Consider the following 18,156-nt stretch of genomic DNA (forward strand, 5'->3'; position numbering starts at 1 on the left):
AAAAGACCTCTTGTGCTAAGGAACAACCTGACATTTGCTAGGCACATTTTACTGACAAGTGTACATCTCTAGTAACAGTTAGACTAAATTTGCGGCAAGAACGATGCTGTATGAGAATGATCATCTTACCTATTTTTCTTGGAGAGATACTTGTTGTTCCCATAGGTGCAGTGTTAATCATGGAGACAAGCTGCTCTTGTACATTGGGCAGGTAAGTGAAGTCTGCCACATAGAGGTTGGAACCAGGATCATTTGAGATCTTCCGCAATTCATTGCTATCTGAGCCTCCTGCTCCCACAGAAAAGATCGAGACTCCAAGCTCTTTCAAGGAAGAGGCTGGCGCGTCAACATTATCGAACGACTGCCCTCCACTTAACAAAATTAATACCTGAGGAACACCCTGCAATCGTCTGCTTCCAGAAGAGGCAGTGAAAACATTGTCTTTTACATACTGGAGAGCCATTCCTGTGTTCAGGGCTGTTCCTCCTTTGTGCCTCAGATCTCTAACGGTGTTTAGAATGCTCTCCTTTGTTGTGTATGAGTTTAGATAGAAATATACTTCTGGAGCTCTGCTGAATTGGACTACAGAAACATGGTCTCTGTCCTCTGACACTTTTAATCTCTCCACAATGTTTTGAACGAAATCACGCATTGCTGGGAAAGAATTCCTAGTGCCATCTGAACCGTCCAGGAGGAATACGACATCTCTCCGTTCAAATCCTTGATCAACTACAGAATGTAAATTATAGGCATATAAAAATAATGTCATATAACCTTCCACTGACAATTTATGAAGTAACCTCTCTCCCATTCATTGTCTCTATTGTACACTACTTGCATTATTTGTTTTGTCTTTTTTTTTTTTTTTTTACCCAATTTGGCAGTAGCACAGTGGTGACCCTGCAAAGTAACTAAGACGTGACAACACTCGTAACTACACAATTAAATTTTTGCTAGAATTGTACAGATGGCCTCTGTCATCTAGGCCATGACTGACAGAAACTTTGTAAAAAGTAACAGCAATAATCAGAAAATGGCCTAAAATGATTTAAAACCATGGAATATTATCTGTAAAATGAGTACTGTATATGCATGATCAATCAATCAATCAATCAATCAATCAATCAATCAATCAATCAATCAATCAATCAATCAATCAATCAATCAATCAATCGGTATAATGGAATTCCAAAACAGTTTGTTCTCTCAATTTGATCACTGTTCTTTAAAAATATACCTTACCTATCACAGCAGGTTTCACTGGTGTTACATTTAGAAGTACACTGCTGAATGTGGTGTAAAATTGCTGCTGGACACTGGCTAGGTCAGAGAGCTCAGAAACAGTCTGAGCATAGGATGGCCCATTTGCAATTCTCCGAATTTCACTGCTCAAATTCCTAGGGCCAACAGCGAAAATTAAGACTCCACTCTCTTTCAGGGCAGAGGCCGGTTGATCAACATTATCTGTTGACCTTGATCCCCTTAGTAGAATGAGAATATTTTGCACACCCTGTTGATGTCTACTGCCAGCAGAGGCAGTGAAGACATTTTCTCTCACATATTGGAGAGCTGACCCTGTGTTGACATGTCTCCCGCCTTTGTGCTTTACAGTGCTGATGGCATTGAGGATTTCATCTTTTGCTGAATAGGTATTCAGATAGAAATGCACCTCAGTATTAGTACTGTACTGCACCACTGAAACATGGTCCATGCTGTCCTCAAAATTAAAATTTTCCACTAGACTTTGCACAAAGTCAAGCATGGCAGGGAATCCAGTCCTAGACCCATCTGAACCCTCCAGCAGAAAGACAACATCTTTTCTGGGAAGCTCATAATCAACTAAGAAAGAAACAAATCCATTAACACCAAGACGTTTTGGTAAAATTCAGTGGTTTGAAAAAAAAACCCCATTGAAATATTTTTATAATAATTGGCCAAATCATAGCGAATAAATCATCAATATTTCTAATGTCAGTTCTGTTTGTGACGAAGACACACAATTTAATGAAAGGCACATTCTTGTTAATCAAATGAATCTATCACTTTCAGACGGTCATACCAAGAGATGGTGGTGAGGGTTTCGTCACTGGAACTGTCACAGCATCTACAGAAGTCAGAAGTTGCTCTTCCACGTTTGGTAGTTCGGTGAAATCTGACACAGTCAGAGCAAAACTGGGATCAAATGAAATTCTTTGAAGTTCGTTGCTATCAGAATCCCTTGATCCTATTCCAAAAATCAAGACTCCCATATCCTTCAGTGCCGATGCTGGGACATCAACATTGTCCAACGACCTTCCGGCACTCAATAGGATCAGCATCTGTGGTACACCCTCCAGTTGTCTGCTACCCGAGGAGGCAGTAAATATGTTGTTTCTGACATACTGTAGTGCTGCCCCTATGTTTCGGGCTCTTCCTCCTTTGTACTTCAAAGCTCTGACTGTGCCAAGAACGTCCTCCTTTGTTGTGTATGTCTTAAGATAGAAATGGACATCAGCGTCTCTGCTGAACTGGACTACAGAAACATGGTCTTTGTTCTTTGCGACATTCAACCTCTCTACCACTCGTTGAACAAAGTCTATCATTGCCGGGAACCCATTTCTATTGCCGTCTGACCCATCCAGCAAGAAAACAACATCTCTCCTTTGTACATGAGCCTCAGCTAGGGATAATGAAGGATGAAAAATACAGAAGATTGTAAAGAAGGTCATAAAAGACCTCTTGTGCTAAGGAACAGCCTGACATTTGCTAGGCACATTTTACTGACAAGTGTACATCTCTAGTAACAGTTAGACTAAATTTGCGGCAAGAACGATGCTGTATGAGAATGATCATCTTACCTATTTTTCTTGGAGAGATACTTGTTGTTCCCATAGGTGCAGTGTTAATCATGGAGACAAGCTGCTCTTGTACATTGGGCAGGTAAGTGAAGTCTGCCACATAGAGGTTGGAACCAGGATCATTTGAGATCTTCCGCAATTCATTGCTATCTGAGCCTCCTGCTCCCACAGAAAAGATCGAGACTCCAAGCTCTTTCAAGGAAGAGGCTGGCGCGTCAACATTATCGAACGACTGCCCTCCACTTAACAAAATTAATACCTGAGGAACACCCTGCAATCGTCTGCTTCCAGAAGAGGCAGTGAAAACATTGTCTTTTACATACTGGAGAGCCATTCCTGTGTTCAGGGCTGTTCCTCCTTTGTGCCTCAGATCTCTAACGGTGTTTAGAATGCTCTCCTTTGTTGTGTATGAGTTTAGATAGAAATATACTTCTGGAGCTCTGCTGAATTGGACTACAGAAACATGGTCTCTGTCCTCTGACACTTTTAATCTCTCCACAATGTTTTGAACGAAATCACGCATTGCTGGGAAAGAATTCCTAGTGCCATCTGAACCGTCCAGGAGGAATACGACATCTCTCCGTTCAAATCCTTGATCAACTACAGAATGTAAATTATAGGCATATAAAAATAATGTCATATAACCTTCCACTGACAATTTATGAAGTAACCTCTCTCCCATTCATTGTCTCTATTGTACACTACTTGCATTATTTGTTTTGTCTTTTTTTTTTTTTTTACCCAATTTGGCAGTAGCACAGTGGTGACCCTGCAAAGTAACTAAGACGTGACAACACTCGTAACTACACAATTAAATTTTTGCTAGAATTGTACAGATGGCCTCTGTCATCTAGGCCATGACTGACAGAAACTTTGTAAAAAGTAACAACAATAATCAGAAAATGGCCTAAAATGATTTAAAACCATGGAATATTATCTGTAAAATGAGTACTGTATATGCATGATCAATCAATCAATCAATCAATCAATCAATCAATCAATCAATCAATCAATCAATCGGTATAATGGAATTCCAAAACAGTTTGTTCTCTCAATTTGATCACTGTTCTTTAAAAATATACCTTACCTATCACAGCAGGCTTCACTGGTGTTACATCTAGAAGTACACTGCTGAATGTGGTGTAAAATTGCTGCTGGACACTGGCTAGGTCAGAGAGCTCAGAAACAGTCTGAGCATAGGATGGCCCATTTGCAATTCTCCGAATTTCACTGCTCAAATTCCTAGGGCCAACAGCGAAAATTAAGACTCCACTCTCTTTCAGGGCAGAGGCCGGTTGATCAACATTATCTGTTGACCTTGATCCCCTTAGTAGAATGAGAATATTTTGCACACCCTGTTGATGTCTACTGCCAGCAGAGGCAGTGAAGACATTTTCTCTCACATATTGGAGAGCTGACCCTGTGTTGACATGTCTCCCGCCTTTGTGCTTTACAGTGCTGATGGCATTGAGGATTTCATCTTTTGCTGAATAGGTATTCAGATAGAAATGCACCTCAGTATTAGTACTGTACTGCACCACTGAAACATGGTCCATGCTGTCCTCAAAATTAAAATTTTCCACTAGACTTTGCACAAAGTCAAGCATGGCAGGGAATCCAGTCCTAGACCCATCTGAACCCTCCAGCAGAAAGACAACATCTTTTCTGGGAAGCTCATAATCAACTAAGAAAGAAACAAATCCATTAACACCAAGACGTTTTGGTAAAATTCAGTGGTTTGAAAAAAAAACCCCATTGAAATATTTTTATAATAATTGGCCAAATCATAGCGAATAAATCATCAATATTTCTAATGTCAGTTCTGTTTGTGACGAAGACACACAATTTAATGAAAGGCACATTCTTGTTAATCAAATGAATCTATCACTTTCAGACGGTCATACCAAGAGATGGTGGTGAGGGTTTCGTCACTGGAACTGTCACAGCATCTACAGAAGTCAGAAGTTGCTCTTCCACGTTTGGTAGTTCGGTGAAATCTGACACAGTCAGAGCAAAACTGGGATCAAATGAAATTCTTTGAAGTTCGTTGCTATCAGAATCCCTTGATCCTATTCCAAAAATCAAGACTCCCATATCCTTCAGTGCCGATGCTGGGACATCAACATTGTCCAACGACCTTCCGGCACTCAATAGGATCAGCATCTGTGGTACACCCTCCAGTTGTCTGCTACCCGAGGAGGCAGTAAATATGTTGTTTCTGACATACTGTAGTGCTGCCCCTATGTTTCGGGCTCTTCCTCCTTTGTACTTCAAAGCTCTGACTGTGCCAAGAACGTCCTCCTTTGTTGTGTATGTCTTAAGATAGAAATGGACATCAGCGTCTCTGCTGAACTGGACTACAGAAACATGGTCTTTGTTCTTTGCGACATTCAACCTCTCTACCACTCGTTGAACAAAGTCTATCATTGCCGGGAACCCATTTCTATTGCCGTCTGACCCATCCAGCAAGAAAACCACATCTCTCCTTTGTACATGAGCCTCAGCTAGGGATAATGAAGGATGAAAAATACAGAAGATTGTAAAGAAGGTCATAAAAGACCTCTTGTGCTAAGGAACAACCTGACATTTGCTAGGCACATTTTACTGACAAGTGTACATCTCTAGTAACAGTTAGACTAAATTTGCGGCAAGAACGATGCTGTATGAGAATGATCATCTTACCTATTTTTCTTGGAGAGATACTTGTTGTTCCCATAGGTGCAGTGTTAATCATGGAGACAAGCTGCTCTTGTACATTGGGCAGGTAAGTGAAGTCTGCCACATAGAGGTTGGAACCAGGATCATTTGAGATCTTCCGCAATTCATTGCTATCTGAGCCTCCTGCTCCCACAGAAAAGATCGAGACTCCAAGCTCTTTCAAGGAAGAGGCTGGCGCGTCAACATTATCGAACGACTGCCCTCCACTTAACAAAATTAATACCTGAGGAACACCCTGCAATCGTCTGCTTCCAGAAGAGGCAGTGAAAACATTGTCTTTTACATACTGGAGAGCCATTCCTGTGTTCAGGGCTGTTCCTCCTTTGTGCCTCAGATCTCTAACGGTGTTTAGAATGCTCTCCTTTGTTGTGTATGAGTTTAGATAGAAATATACTTCTGGAGCTCTGCTGAATTGGACTACAGAAACATGGTCTCTGTCCTCTGACACTTTTAATCTCTCCACAATGTTTTGAACGAAATCACGCATTGCTGGGAAAGAATTCCTAGTGCCATCTGAACCGTCCAGGAGGAATACGACATCTCTCCGTTCAAATCCTTGATCAACTACAGAATGTAAATTATAGGCATATAAAAATAATGTCATATAACCTTCCACTGACAATTTATGAAGTAACCTCTCTCCCATTCATTGTCTCTATTGTACACTACTTGCATTATTTGTTTTGTCTTTTTTTTTTTTTTTTTTTACCCAATTTGGCAGTAGCACAGTGGTGACCCTGCAAAGTAACTAAGACGTGACAACACTCGTAACTACACAAGTAAATTTTTGCTAGAATTGTACAGATGGCCTCTGTCATCTAGGCCATGACTGACAGAAACTTTGTAAAAAGTAACAGCAATAATCAGAAAATGGCCTAAAATGATTTAAAACCATGGAATATTATCTGTAAAATGAGTACTGTATATGCATGATCAATCAATCAATCAATCAATCAATCAATCAATCAATCAATCAATCAATCAATCAATCGGTATAATGAATCTCCAAAACAGTTTGTTCTCTCAATTTGATCACTGTTCTTTAAAAATATACCTTACCTATCACAGCAGGTTTCACTGGTGTTACATCTAGAAGTACACTGCTGAATGTGGTGTAAAATTGCTGCTGGACACTGGCTAGGTCAGAGAGCTCAGAAACAGTCTGAGCATAGGACGGCCCATTTGCAATTCTCTGAATTTCACTGCTCAAATTCCTAGGGCCAACAGCGAAAATTAAGACTCCACTCTCTTTCAGGGCAGAGGCCGGTTGATCAACATTATCTGTTGACCTTGATCCCCTTAGTAGAATGAGAATATTTTGCACACCCTGTTGATGTCTACTGCCAGCAGAGGCAGTGAAGACATTTTCTCTCACATATTGGAGAGCTGACCCTGTGTTGACATGTCTCCCGCCTTTGTGCTTTACAGTGCTGATGGCATTGAGGATTTCATCTTTTGCTGAATAGGTATTCAGATAGAAATGCACCTCAGTATTAGTACTGTACTGCACCACTGAAACATGGTCCATGCTGTCCTCAAAATTAAAATTTTCCACTAGACTTTGCACAAAGTCAAGCATGCCAGGGAATCCAGTCCTAGACCCATCTGAACCCTCCAGCAGAAAGACAACATCTTTTCTGGGAAGCTCATAATCAACTAAGAAAGAAACAAATCCATTAACACCAAGACGTTTTGGTAAAATTCAGTGGTTTGAAAAAAACCCCCATTGAAATATTTTTATAATAATTGGCCAAATCATAGCGAATAAATCATCAATATTTCTAATGTCAGTTCTGTTTGTGACGAAGACACACAATTTAATGAAAGGCACATTCTTGTTAATCAAATGAATCTATCACTTTCAGACGGTCATACCAAGAGATGGTGGTGAGGGTTTCGTCACTGGAACTGTCACAGCATCTACAGAAGTCAGAAGTTGCTCTTCCACGTTTGGTAGTTCGGTGAAATCTGACACAGTCAGAGCAAAACTGGGATCAAATGAAATTCTTTGAAGTTCGTTGCTATCAGAATCCCTTGATCCTATTCCAAAAATCAAGACTCCCATATCCTTCAGTGCCGATGCTGGGACATCAACATTGTCCAACGACCTTCCGGCACTCAATAGGATCAGCATCTGTGGTACACCCTCCAGTTGTCTGCTACCCGAGGAGGCAGTAAATATGTTGTTTCTGACATACTGTAGTGCTGCCCCTATGTTTCGGGCTCTTCCTCCTTTGTACTTCAAAGCTCTGACTGTGCCAAGAACGTCCTCCTTTGTTGTGTATGTCTTAAGATAAAAATGGACATCAGCGTCTCTGCTGAACTGGACTACAGAAACATGGTCTTTGTTCTTTGCGACATTCAACCTCTCTACCACTCGTTGAACAAAGTCTATCATTGCCGGGAACCCATTTCTATTGCCGTCTGACCCATCCAGCAAGAAAACAACATCTCTCCTTTGTACATGAGCCTCAGCTAGGGATAATGAAGGATGAAAAATACAGAAGATTGTAAAGAAGGTCATAAAAGACCTCTTGTGCTAAGGAACAGCCTGACATTTGCTAGGCACATTTTACTGACAAGTGTACATCTCTAGTAACAGTTAGACTAAATTTGCGGCAAGAACGATGCTGTATGAGAATGATCATCTTACCTATTTTTCTTGGAGAGATACTTGTTGTTCCCATAGGTGCAGTGTTAATCATGGAGACAAGCTGCTCTTGTACATTGGGCAGGTAAGTGAAGTCTGCCACATAGAGGTTGGAACCAGGATCATTTGAGATCTTCCGCAATTCATTGCTATCTGAGCCTCCTGCTCCCACAGAAAAGATCGAGACTCCAAGCTCTTTCAAGGAAGAGGCTGGCGCGTCAACATTATCGAACGACTGCCCTCCACTTAACAAAATTAATACCTGAGGAACACCCTGCAATCGTCTGCTTCCAGAAGAGGCAGTGAAAACATTGTCTTTTACATACTGGAGAGCCATTCCTGTGTTCAGGGCTGTTCCTCCTTTGTGCCTCAGATCTCTAACGGTGTTTAGAATGCTCTCCTTTGTTGTGTATGAGTTTAGATAGAAATATACTTCTGGAGCTCTGCTGAATTGGACTACAGAAACATGGTCTCTGTCCTCTGACACTTTTAATCTCTCCACAATGTTTTGAACGAAATCACGCATTGCTGGGAAAGAATTCCTAGTGCCATCTGAACCGTCCAGGAGGAATACGACATCTCTCCGTTCAAATCCTTGATCAACTACAGAATGTAAATTATAGGCATATAAAAATAATGTCATATAACCTTCCACTGACAATTTATGAAGTAACCTCTCTCCCATTCATTGTCTCTATTGTACACTACTTGCATTATTTGTTTTGTCTTTTTTTTTTTTTTTTTTTTTACCCAATTTGGCAGTAGCACAGTGGTGACCGTGCAAAGTAACTAAGACGTGACAACACTCGTAACTACACAAGTAAATTTTTGCTAGAATTGTACAGATGGCCTCTGTCATCTAGGCCATGACTGACAGAAACTTTGTAAAAAGTAACAGCAATAATCAGAAAATGGCCTAAAATGATTTAAAACCATGGAATATTATCTGTAAAATGAGTACTGTATATGCATGATCAATCAATCAATCAATCAATCAATCAATCAATCAATCAATCGGTATAATGGATCTCCAAAACAGTTTGTTCTCTCAATTTGATCACTGTTCTTTAAAAATATACCTTACCTATCACAGCAGGTTTCACTGGTGTTACATCTAGAAGTACACTGCTGAATGTGGTGTAAAATTGCTGCTGGACACTGGCTAGGTCAGAGAGCTCAGAAACAGTCTGAGCATAGGACGGCCCATTTGCAATTCTCTGAATTTCACTGCTCAAATTCCTAGGGCCAACAGCGAAAATTAAGACTCCACTCTCTTTCAGGGCAGAGGCCGGTTGATCAACATTATCTGTTGACCTTGATCCCCTTAGTAGAATGAGAATATTTTGCACACCCTGTTGATGTCTACTGCCAGCAGAGGCAGTGAAGACATTTTCTCTCACATATTGGAGAGCTGACCCTGTGTTGACATGTCTCCCGCCTTTGTGCTTTACAGTGCTGATGGCATTGAGGATTTCATCTTTTGCTGAATAGGTATTCAGATAGAAATGCACCTCAGTATTAGTACTGTACTGCACCACTGAAACATGGTCCATGCTGTCCTCAAAATTAAAATTTTCCACTAGACTTTGCACAAAGTCAAGCATGGCAGGGAATCCAGTCCTAGACCCATCTGAACCCTCCAGCAGAAAGACAACATCTTTTCTGGGAAGCTCATAATCAACTAAGAAAGAAACAAATCCATTAACACCAAGACGTTTTGGTAAAATTCAGTGGTTTGAAAAAAACCCCCATTGAAATATTTTTATAATAATTGGCCAAATCATAGCGAATAAATCATCAATATTTCTAATGTCAGTTCTGTTTGTGACGAAGACACACAATTTAATGAAAGGCACATTCTTGTTAATCAAATGAATCTATCACTTTCAGACGGTCATACCAAGAGATGGTGGTGAGGGTTTCGTCACTGGAACTGTCACAGCATCTACAGAAGTCAGAAGTTGCTCTTCCACGTTTGGTAGTTCGGTGAAATCTGACACAGTCAGAGCAAAACTGGGATCAAATGAAATTCTTTGAAGTTCGTTGCTATCAGAATCCCTTGATCCTATTCCAAAAATCAAGACTCCCATATCCTTCAGTGCCGATGCTGGGACATCAACATTGTCCAACGACCTTCCGGCACTCAATAGGATCAGCATCTGTGGTACACCCTCCAGTTGTCTGCTACCCGAGGAGGCAGTAAATATGTTGTTTCTGACATACTGTAGTGCTGCCCCTATGTTTCGGGCTCTTCCTCCTTTGTACTTCAAAGCTCTGACTGTGCCAAGAACGTCCTCCTTTGTTGTGTATGTCTTAAGATAGAAATGGACATCAGCGTCTCTGCTGAACTGGACTACAGAAACATGGTCTTTGTTCTTTGCGACATTCAACCTCTCTACCACTCGTTGAACAAAGTCTATCATTGCCGGGAACCCATTTCTATTGCCGTCTGACCCATCCAGCAAGAAAACAACATCTCTCCTTTGTACATGAGCCTCAGCTAGGGATAATGAAGGATGAAAAATACAGAAGATTGTAAAGAAGGTCATAAAAGACCTCTTGTGCTAAGGAACAGCCTGACATTTGCTAGGCACATTTTACTGACAAGTGTACATCTCTAGTAACAGTTAGACTAAATTTGCGGCAAGAACGATGCTGTATGAGAATGATCATCTTACCTATTTTTCTTGGAGAGATACTTGTTGTTCCCATAGGTGCAGTGTTAATCATGGAGACAAGCTGCTCTTGTACATTGGGCAGGTAAGTGAAGTCTGCCACATAGAGGTTGGAACCAGGATCATTTGAGATCTTCCGCAATTCATTGCTATCTGAGCCTCCTGCTCCCACAGAAAAGATCGAGACTCCAAGCTCTTTCAAGGAAGAGGCTGGCGCGTCAACATTATCGAACGACTGCCCTCCACTTAACAAAATTAATACCTGAGGAACACCCTGCAATCGTCTGCTTCCAGAAGAGGCAGTGAAAACATTGTCTTTTACATACTGGAGAGCCATTCCTGTGTTCAGGGCTGTTCCTCCTTTGTGCCTCAGATCTCTAACGGTGTTTAGAATGCTCTCCTTTGTTGTGTATGAGTTTAGATAGAAATATACTTCTGGAGCTCTGCTGAATTGGACTACAGAAACATGGTCTCTGTCCTCTGACACTTTTAATCTCTCCACAATGTTTTGAACGAAATCACGCATTGCTGGGAAAGAATTCCTAGTGCCATCTGAACCGTCCAGGAGGAATACGACATCTCTCCGTTCAAATCCTTGATCAACTACAGAATGTAAATTATAGGCATATAAAAATAATGTCATATAACCTTCCACTGACAATTTATGAAGTAACCTCTCTCCCATTCATTGTCTCTATTGTACACTACTTGCATTATTTGTTTTGTCTTTTTTTTTTTTTTTTTTTTACCCAATTTGGCAGTAGCACAGTGGTGACCGTGCAAAGTAACTAAGACGTGACAACACTCGTAACTACACAAGTAAATTTTTGCTAGAATTGTACAGATGGCCTCTGTCATCTAGGCCATGACTGACAGAAACTTTGTAAAAAGTAACAGCAATAATCAGAAAATGGCCTAAAATGATTTAAAACCATGGAATATTATCTGTAAAATGAGTACTGTATATGCATGATCAATCAATCAATCAATCAATCAATCAATCAATCAATCAATCAATCAATCGGTATAATGGATCTCCAAAACAGTTTGTTCTCTCAATTTGATCACTGTTCTTTAAAAATATACCTTACCTATCACAGCAGGTTTCACTGGTGTTACATCTAGAAGTACACTGCTGAATGTGGTGTAAAATTGCTGCTGGACACTGGCTAGGTCAGAGAGCTCAGAAACAGTCTGAGCATAGGACGGCCCATTTGCAATTCTCTGAATTTCACTGCTCAAATTCCTAGGGCCAACAGCGAAAATTAAGACTCCACTCTCTTTCAGGGCAGAGGCCGGTTGATCAACATTATCTGTTGACCTTGATCCCCTTAGTAGAATGAGAATATTTTGCACACCCTGTTGATGTCTACTGCCAGCAGAGGCAGTGAAGACATTTTCTCTCACATATTGGAGAGCTGACCCTGTGTTGACATGTCTCCCGCCTTTGTGCTTTACAGTGCTGATGGCATTGAGGATTTCATCTTTTGCTGAATAGGTATTCAGATAGAAATGCACCTCAGTATTAGTACTGTACTGCACCACTGAAACATGGTCCATGCTGTCCTCAAAATTAAAATTTTCCACTAGACTTTGCACAAAGTCAAGCATGCCAGGGAATCCAGTCCTAGACCCATCTGAACCCTCCAGCAGAAAGACAACATCTTTTCTGGGAAGCTCATAATCAACTAAGAAAGAAACAAATCCATTAACACCAAGACGTTTTGGTAAAATTCAGTGGTTTGAAAAAAAAAACCCCATTGAAATATTTTTATAATAATTGGCCAAATCATAGCGAATAAATCATCAATATTTCTAATGTCAGTTCTGTTTGTGACGAAGACACACAATTTAATGAAAGGCACATTCTTGTTAATCAAATGAATCTATCACTTTCAGACGGTCATACCAAGAGATGGTGGTGAGGGTTTCGTCACTGGAACTGTCACAGCATCTACAGAAGTCAGAAGTTGCTCTTCCACGTTTGGTAGTTCGGTGAAATCTGACACAGTCAGAGCAAAACTGGGATCAAATGAAATTCTTTGAAGTTCGTTGCTATCAGAATCCCTTGATCCTATTCCAAAAATCAAGACTCCCATATCCTTCAGTGCCGATGCTGGGACATCAACATTGTCCAACGACGTTCCGGCACTCAATAGGATCAGCATCTGTGGTACACCCTCCAGTTGTCTGCTACCCGAGGAGGCAGTAAATATGTTGTTTCTGACATACTGTAGTGCTGCCCCTATGTTTCGGGCTCTTCCTCCTTTGTACTTCAAAGCTCTGACTGTGCCAAGAACGTCCTCCTTTGTTGTGTATGTCTTAAGATAGAAATGGACATCAGCGTCTCTGCTGAACTGGACTACAGAAACATGGTCTTTGTTCTTTGCGACATTCAACCTCTCTACCACTCGTTGAACAAAGTCTATCATTGCCGGGAACCCATTTCTATTGCCGTCTGACCCATCCAGCAAGAAAACAACATCTCTCCTTTGTACATGAGCCTCAGCTAGGGATAATGAAGGATGAAAAATACAGAAGATTGTAAAGAAGGTCATAAAAGACCTCTTGTGCTAAGGAACAGCCTGACATTTGCTAGGCACATTTTACTGACAAGTGTACATCTCTAGTAACAGTTAGACTAAATTTGCGGCAAGAACGATGCTGTATGAGAATGATCATCTTACCTATTTTTCTTGGAGAGATACTTGTTGTTCCCATAGGTGCAGTGTTAATCATGGAGACAAGCTGCTCTTGTACATTGGGCAGGTAAGTGAAGTCTGCCACATAGAGGTTGGAACCAGGATCATTTGAGATCTTCCGCAATTCATTGCTATCTGAGCCTCCTGCTCCCACAGAAAAGATCGAGACTCCAAGCTCTTTCAAGGAAGAGGCTGGCGCGTCAACATTATCGAACGACTGCCCTCCACTTAACAAAATTAATACCTGAGGAACACCCTGCAATCGTCTGCTTCCAGAAGAGGCAGTGAAAACATTGTCTTTTACATACTGGAGAGCCATTCCTGTGTTCAGGGCTGTTCCTCCTTTGTGCCTCAGATCTCTAACGGTGTTTAGAATGCTCTCCTTTGTTGTGTATGAGTTTAGATAGAAATATACTTCTGGAGCTCTGCTGAATTGGACTACAGAAACATGGTCTCTGTCCTCTGACACTTTTAATCTCTCCACAATGTTTTGAACGAAATCACGCATTGCTGGGAAAGAATTCCTAGTGCCATCTGAACCGTCCAGGAGGAATACGACATCTCTCCGTTCAAATCCTTGATCAACTACAGAATGTAAATTATAGGCATATAAAAATAATGTCATATAACCTTCCACTGACAATTTATGAAGTAACCTCTCTCCCATTCATTGTCTCTATTGTACACTACTTGCATTATTTGTTTTGTCTTTTTTTTTTTTTTTTTTTACCCAATTTGGCAGTAGCACAGTGGTGACCGTGCAAAGTAACTAAGACGTGACAACACTCGTAACTACACAAGTAAATTTTTGCTAGAATTGTACAGATGGCCTCTGTCATCTAGGCCATGACTGACAGAAACTTTGTAAAAAGTAACAGCAATAATCAGAAAATGGCCTAAAATGATTTAAAACCATGGAATATTATCTGTAAAATGAGTACTGTATATGCATGATCAATCAATCAATCAATCAATCAATCAATCAATCAATCAATCAATCAATCAATCAATCAATCAATCAATCAATCAATCAATCGGTATAATGGAATTCCAAAACAGTTTGTTCTCTCAATTTGATCACTGTTCTTTAAAAATATACCTTACCTATCACAGCAGGTTTCACTGGTGTTACATCTAGAAGTACACTGCTGAATGTGGTGTAAAATTGCTGCTGGACACTGGCTAGGTCAGAGAGCTCAGAAACAGTCTGAGCATAGGACGGCCCATTTGCAATTCTCTGAATTTCACTGCTCAAATTCCTAGGGCCAACAGCGAAAATTAAGACTCCACTCTCTTTCAGGGCAGAGGCCGGTTGATCAACATTATCTGTTGACCTTGATCCCCTTAGTAGAATGAGAATATTTTGCACACCCTGTTGATGTCTACTGCCAGCAGAGGCAGTGAAGACATTTTCTCTCACATATTGGAGAGCTGACCCTGTGTTGACATGTCTCCCGCCTTTGTGCTTTACAGTGCTGATGGCATTGAGGATTTCATCTTTTGCTGAATAGGTATTCAGATAGAAATGCACCTCAGTATTAGTACTGTACTGCACCACTGAAACATGGTCCATGCTGTCCTCAAAATTAAAATTTTCCACTAGACTTTGCACAAAGTCAAGCATGGCAGGGAATCCAGTCCTAGACCCATCTGAACCCTCCAGCAGAAAGACAACATCTTTTCTGGGAAGCTCATAATCAACTAAGAAAGAAACAAATCCATTAACACCAAGACGTTTTGGTAAAATTCAGTGGTTTGAAAAAAAAACCCCATTGAAATATTTTTATAATAATTGGCCAAATCATAGCGAATAAATCATCAATATTTCTAATGTCAGTTCTGTTTGTGACGAAGACACACAACTTAATGAAAGGCACATTCTTGTTAATCAAATGAATCTATCACTTTCAGACGGTCATACCAAGAGATGGTGGTGAGGGTTTCGTCACTGGAACTGTCACAGCATCTACAGAAGTCAGAAGTTGCTCTTCCACGTTTGGTAGTTCGGTGAAATCTGACACAGTCAGAGCAAAACTGGGATCAAATGAAATTCTTTGAAGTTCGTTGCTATCAGAATCCCTTGATCCTATTCCAAAAATCAAGACTCCCATATCCTTCAGTGCCGATGCTGGGACATCAACATTGTCCAACGACCTTCCGGCACTCAATAGGATCAGCATCTGTGGTACACCCTCCAGTTGTCTGCTACCCGAGGAGGCAGTAAATATGTTGTTTCTGACATACTGTAGTGCTGCCCCTATGTTTCGGGCTCTTCCTCCTTTGTACTTCAAAGCTCTGACTGTGCCAAGAACGTCCTCCTTTGTTGTGTATGTCTTAAGATAGAAATGGACATCAGCGTCTCTGCTGAACTGGACTACAGAAACATGGTCTTTGTTCTTTGCGACATTCAACCTCTCTACCACTCGTTGAACAAAGTCTATCATTGCCGGGAACCCATTTCTATTGCCGTCTGACCCATCCAGCAAGAAAACAACATCTCTCCTTTGTACATGAGCCTCAGCTAGGGATAATGAAGGATGAAAAATACAGAAGATTGTAAAGAAGGTCATAAAAGACCTCTTGTGCTAAGGAACAGCCTGACATTTGCTAGGCACATTTTACTGACAAGTGTACATCTCTAGTAACAGTTAGACTAAATTTGCGGCAAGAACGATGCTGTATGAGAATGATCATCTTACCTATTTTTCTTGGAGAGATACTTGTTGTTCCCATAGGTGCAGTGTTAATCATGGAGACAAGCTGCTCTTGTACATTGGGCAGGTAAGTGAAGTCTGCCACATAGAGGTTGGAACCAGGATCATTTGAGATCTTCCGCAATTCATTGCTATCTGAGCCTCCTGCTCCCACAGAAAAGATCGAGACTCCAAGCTCTTTCAAGGAAGAGGCTGGCGCGTCAACATTATCGAACGACTGCCCTCCACTTAACAAAATTAATACCTGAGGAACACCCTGCAATCGTCTGCTTCCAGAAGAGGCAGTGAAAACATTGTCTTTTACATACTGGAGAGCCATTCCTGTGTTCAGGGCTGTTCCTCCTTTGTGCCTCAGATCTCTAACGGTGTTTAGAATGCTCTCCTTTGTTGTGTATGAGTTTAGATAGAAATATACTTCTGGAGCTCTGCTGAATTGGACTACAGAAACATGATCTCTGTCCTCTGACACTTTTAATCTCTCCACAATGTTTTGAACGAAATCACGCATTGCTGGGAAAGAATTCCTAGTGCCATCTGAACCGTCCAGGAGGAATACGACATCTCTCCGTTCAAATCCTTGATCAACTACAGAATGTAAATTATAGGCATATAAAAATAATGTCATATAACCTTCCACTGACAATTTATGAAGTAACCTCTCTCCCATTCATTGTCTCTATTGTACACTACTTGCATTATTTGTTTTGTCTTTTTTTTTTTTTTTTTTTTACCCAATTTGGCAGTAGCACAGTGGTGACCGTGCAAAGTAACTAAGACGTGACAACACTCGTAACTACACAAGTAAATTTTTGCTAGAATTGTACAGATGGCCTCTGTCATCTAGGCCATGACTGACAGAAACTTTGTAAAAAGTAACAGCAATAATCAGAAAATGGCCTAAAATGATTTAAAACCATGGAATATTATCTGTAAAATGAGTACTGTATATGCATGATCAATCAATCAATCAATCAATCAATCAATCAATCAATCAATCAATCAATCGGTATAATGGAATTCCAAAACAGTTTGTTCTCTCAATTTGATCACTGTTCTTTAAAAATATACCTTACCTATCACAGCAGGTTTCACTGGTGTTACATCTAGAAGTACACTGCTGAATGTGGTGTAAAATTGCTGCTGGACACTGGCTAGGTCAGAGAGCTCAGAAACAGTCTGAGCATAGGACGGCCCATTTGCAATTCTCTGAATTTCACTGCTCAAATTCCTAGGGCCAACAGCGAAAATTAAGACTCCACTCTCTTTCAGGGCAGAGGCCGGTTGATCAACATTATCTGTTGACCTTGATCCCCTTAGTAGAATGAGAATATTTTGCACACCCTGTTGATGTCTACTGCCAGCAGAGGCAGTGAAGACATTTTCTCTCACATATTGGAGAGCTGACCCTGTGTTGACATGTCTCCCGCCTTTGTGCTTTACAGTGCTGATGGCATTGAGGATTTCATCTTTTGCTGAATAGGTATTCAGATAGAAATGCACCTCAGTATTAGTACTGTACTGCACCACTGAAACATGGTCCATGCTGTCCTCAAAATTAAAATTTTCCACTAGACTTTGCACAAAGTCAAGCATGGCAGGGAATCCAGTCCTAGACCCATCTGAACCCTCCAGCAGAAAGACAACATCTTTTCTGGGAAGCTCATAATCAACTAAGAAAGAAACAAATCCATTAACACCAAGACGTTTTGGTAAAATTCAGTGGTTTGAAAAAAAAACCCCATTGAAATATTTTTATAATAATTGGCCAAATCATAGCGAATAAATCATCAATATTTCTAATGTCAGTTCTGTTTGTGACGAAGACACACAATTTAATGAAAGGCACATTCTTGTTAATCA

At 40.6% G+C, this 18,156-nt stretch overlaps 1 protein-coding gene across 5 annotated transcripts in view; it reads right to left on the reverse strand.

Moving 5' to 3' along the window:
* Positions 1-18,156, reverse strand: part of col6a3 (collagen, type VI, alpha 3) — a 51,900-nt gene that overhangs the window by 29,677 nt on the left and 4,067 nt on the right. For all 5 annotated transcript variants that reach the window (XM_047815260.1, XM_047815263.1, XM_047815262.1 and 2 more), the window contains 20 exons: positions 17,370-17,966; positions 16,282-16,881; positions 15,504-16,103; positions 14,687-15,283; positions 13,568-14,167; positions 12,790-13,389; positions 11,972-12,568; positions 10,884-11,483; positions 10,106-10,705; positions 9,290-9,886; positions 8,209-8,808; positions 7,431-8,030; positions 6,615-7,211; positions 5,520-6,119; positions 4,742-5,341; positions 3,925-4,521; positions 2,838-3,437; positions 2,060-2,659; positions 1,243-1,839; positions 130-729 (listed from right to left, as the gene is read on the reverse strand). In XM_047815260.1, coding sequence (XP_047671216.1) covers positions 130-729; positions 1,243-1,839; positions 2,060-2,659; positions 2,838-3,437; positions 3,925-4,521; positions 4,742-5,341; positions 5,520-6,119; positions 6,615-7,211; positions 7,431-8,030; positions 8,209-8,808; positions 9,290-9,886; positions 10,106-10,705; positions 10,884-11,483; positions 11,972-12,568; positions 12,790-13,389; positions 13,568-14,167; positions 14,687-15,283; positions 15,504-16,103; positions 16,282-16,881; positions 17,370-17,966 — 11,979 coding nt within the window. The remainder of the gene's footprint in view (positions 1-129; positions 730-1,242; positions 1,840-2,059; positions 2,660-2,837; positions 3,438-3,924; positions 4,522-4,741; positions 5,342-5,519; positions 6,120-6,614; positions 7,212-7,430; positions 8,031-8,208; positions 8,809-9,289; positions 9,887-10,105; positions 10,706-10,883; positions 11,484-11,971; positions 12,569-12,789; positions 13,390-13,567; positions 14,168-14,686; positions 15,284-15,503; positions 16,104-16,281; positions 16,882-17,369; positions 17,967-18,156) is intronic.

This window comes from Tachysurus fulvidraco, chromosome 6 (genome assembly GCF_022655615.1).
Source record: "Tachysurus fulvidraco isolate hzauxx_2018 chromosome 6, HZAU_PFXX_2.0, whole genome shotgun sequence".
NCBI lineage: Eukaryota > Metazoa > Chordata > Actinopteri > Siluriformes > Bagridae > Tachysurus > Tachysurus fulvidraco.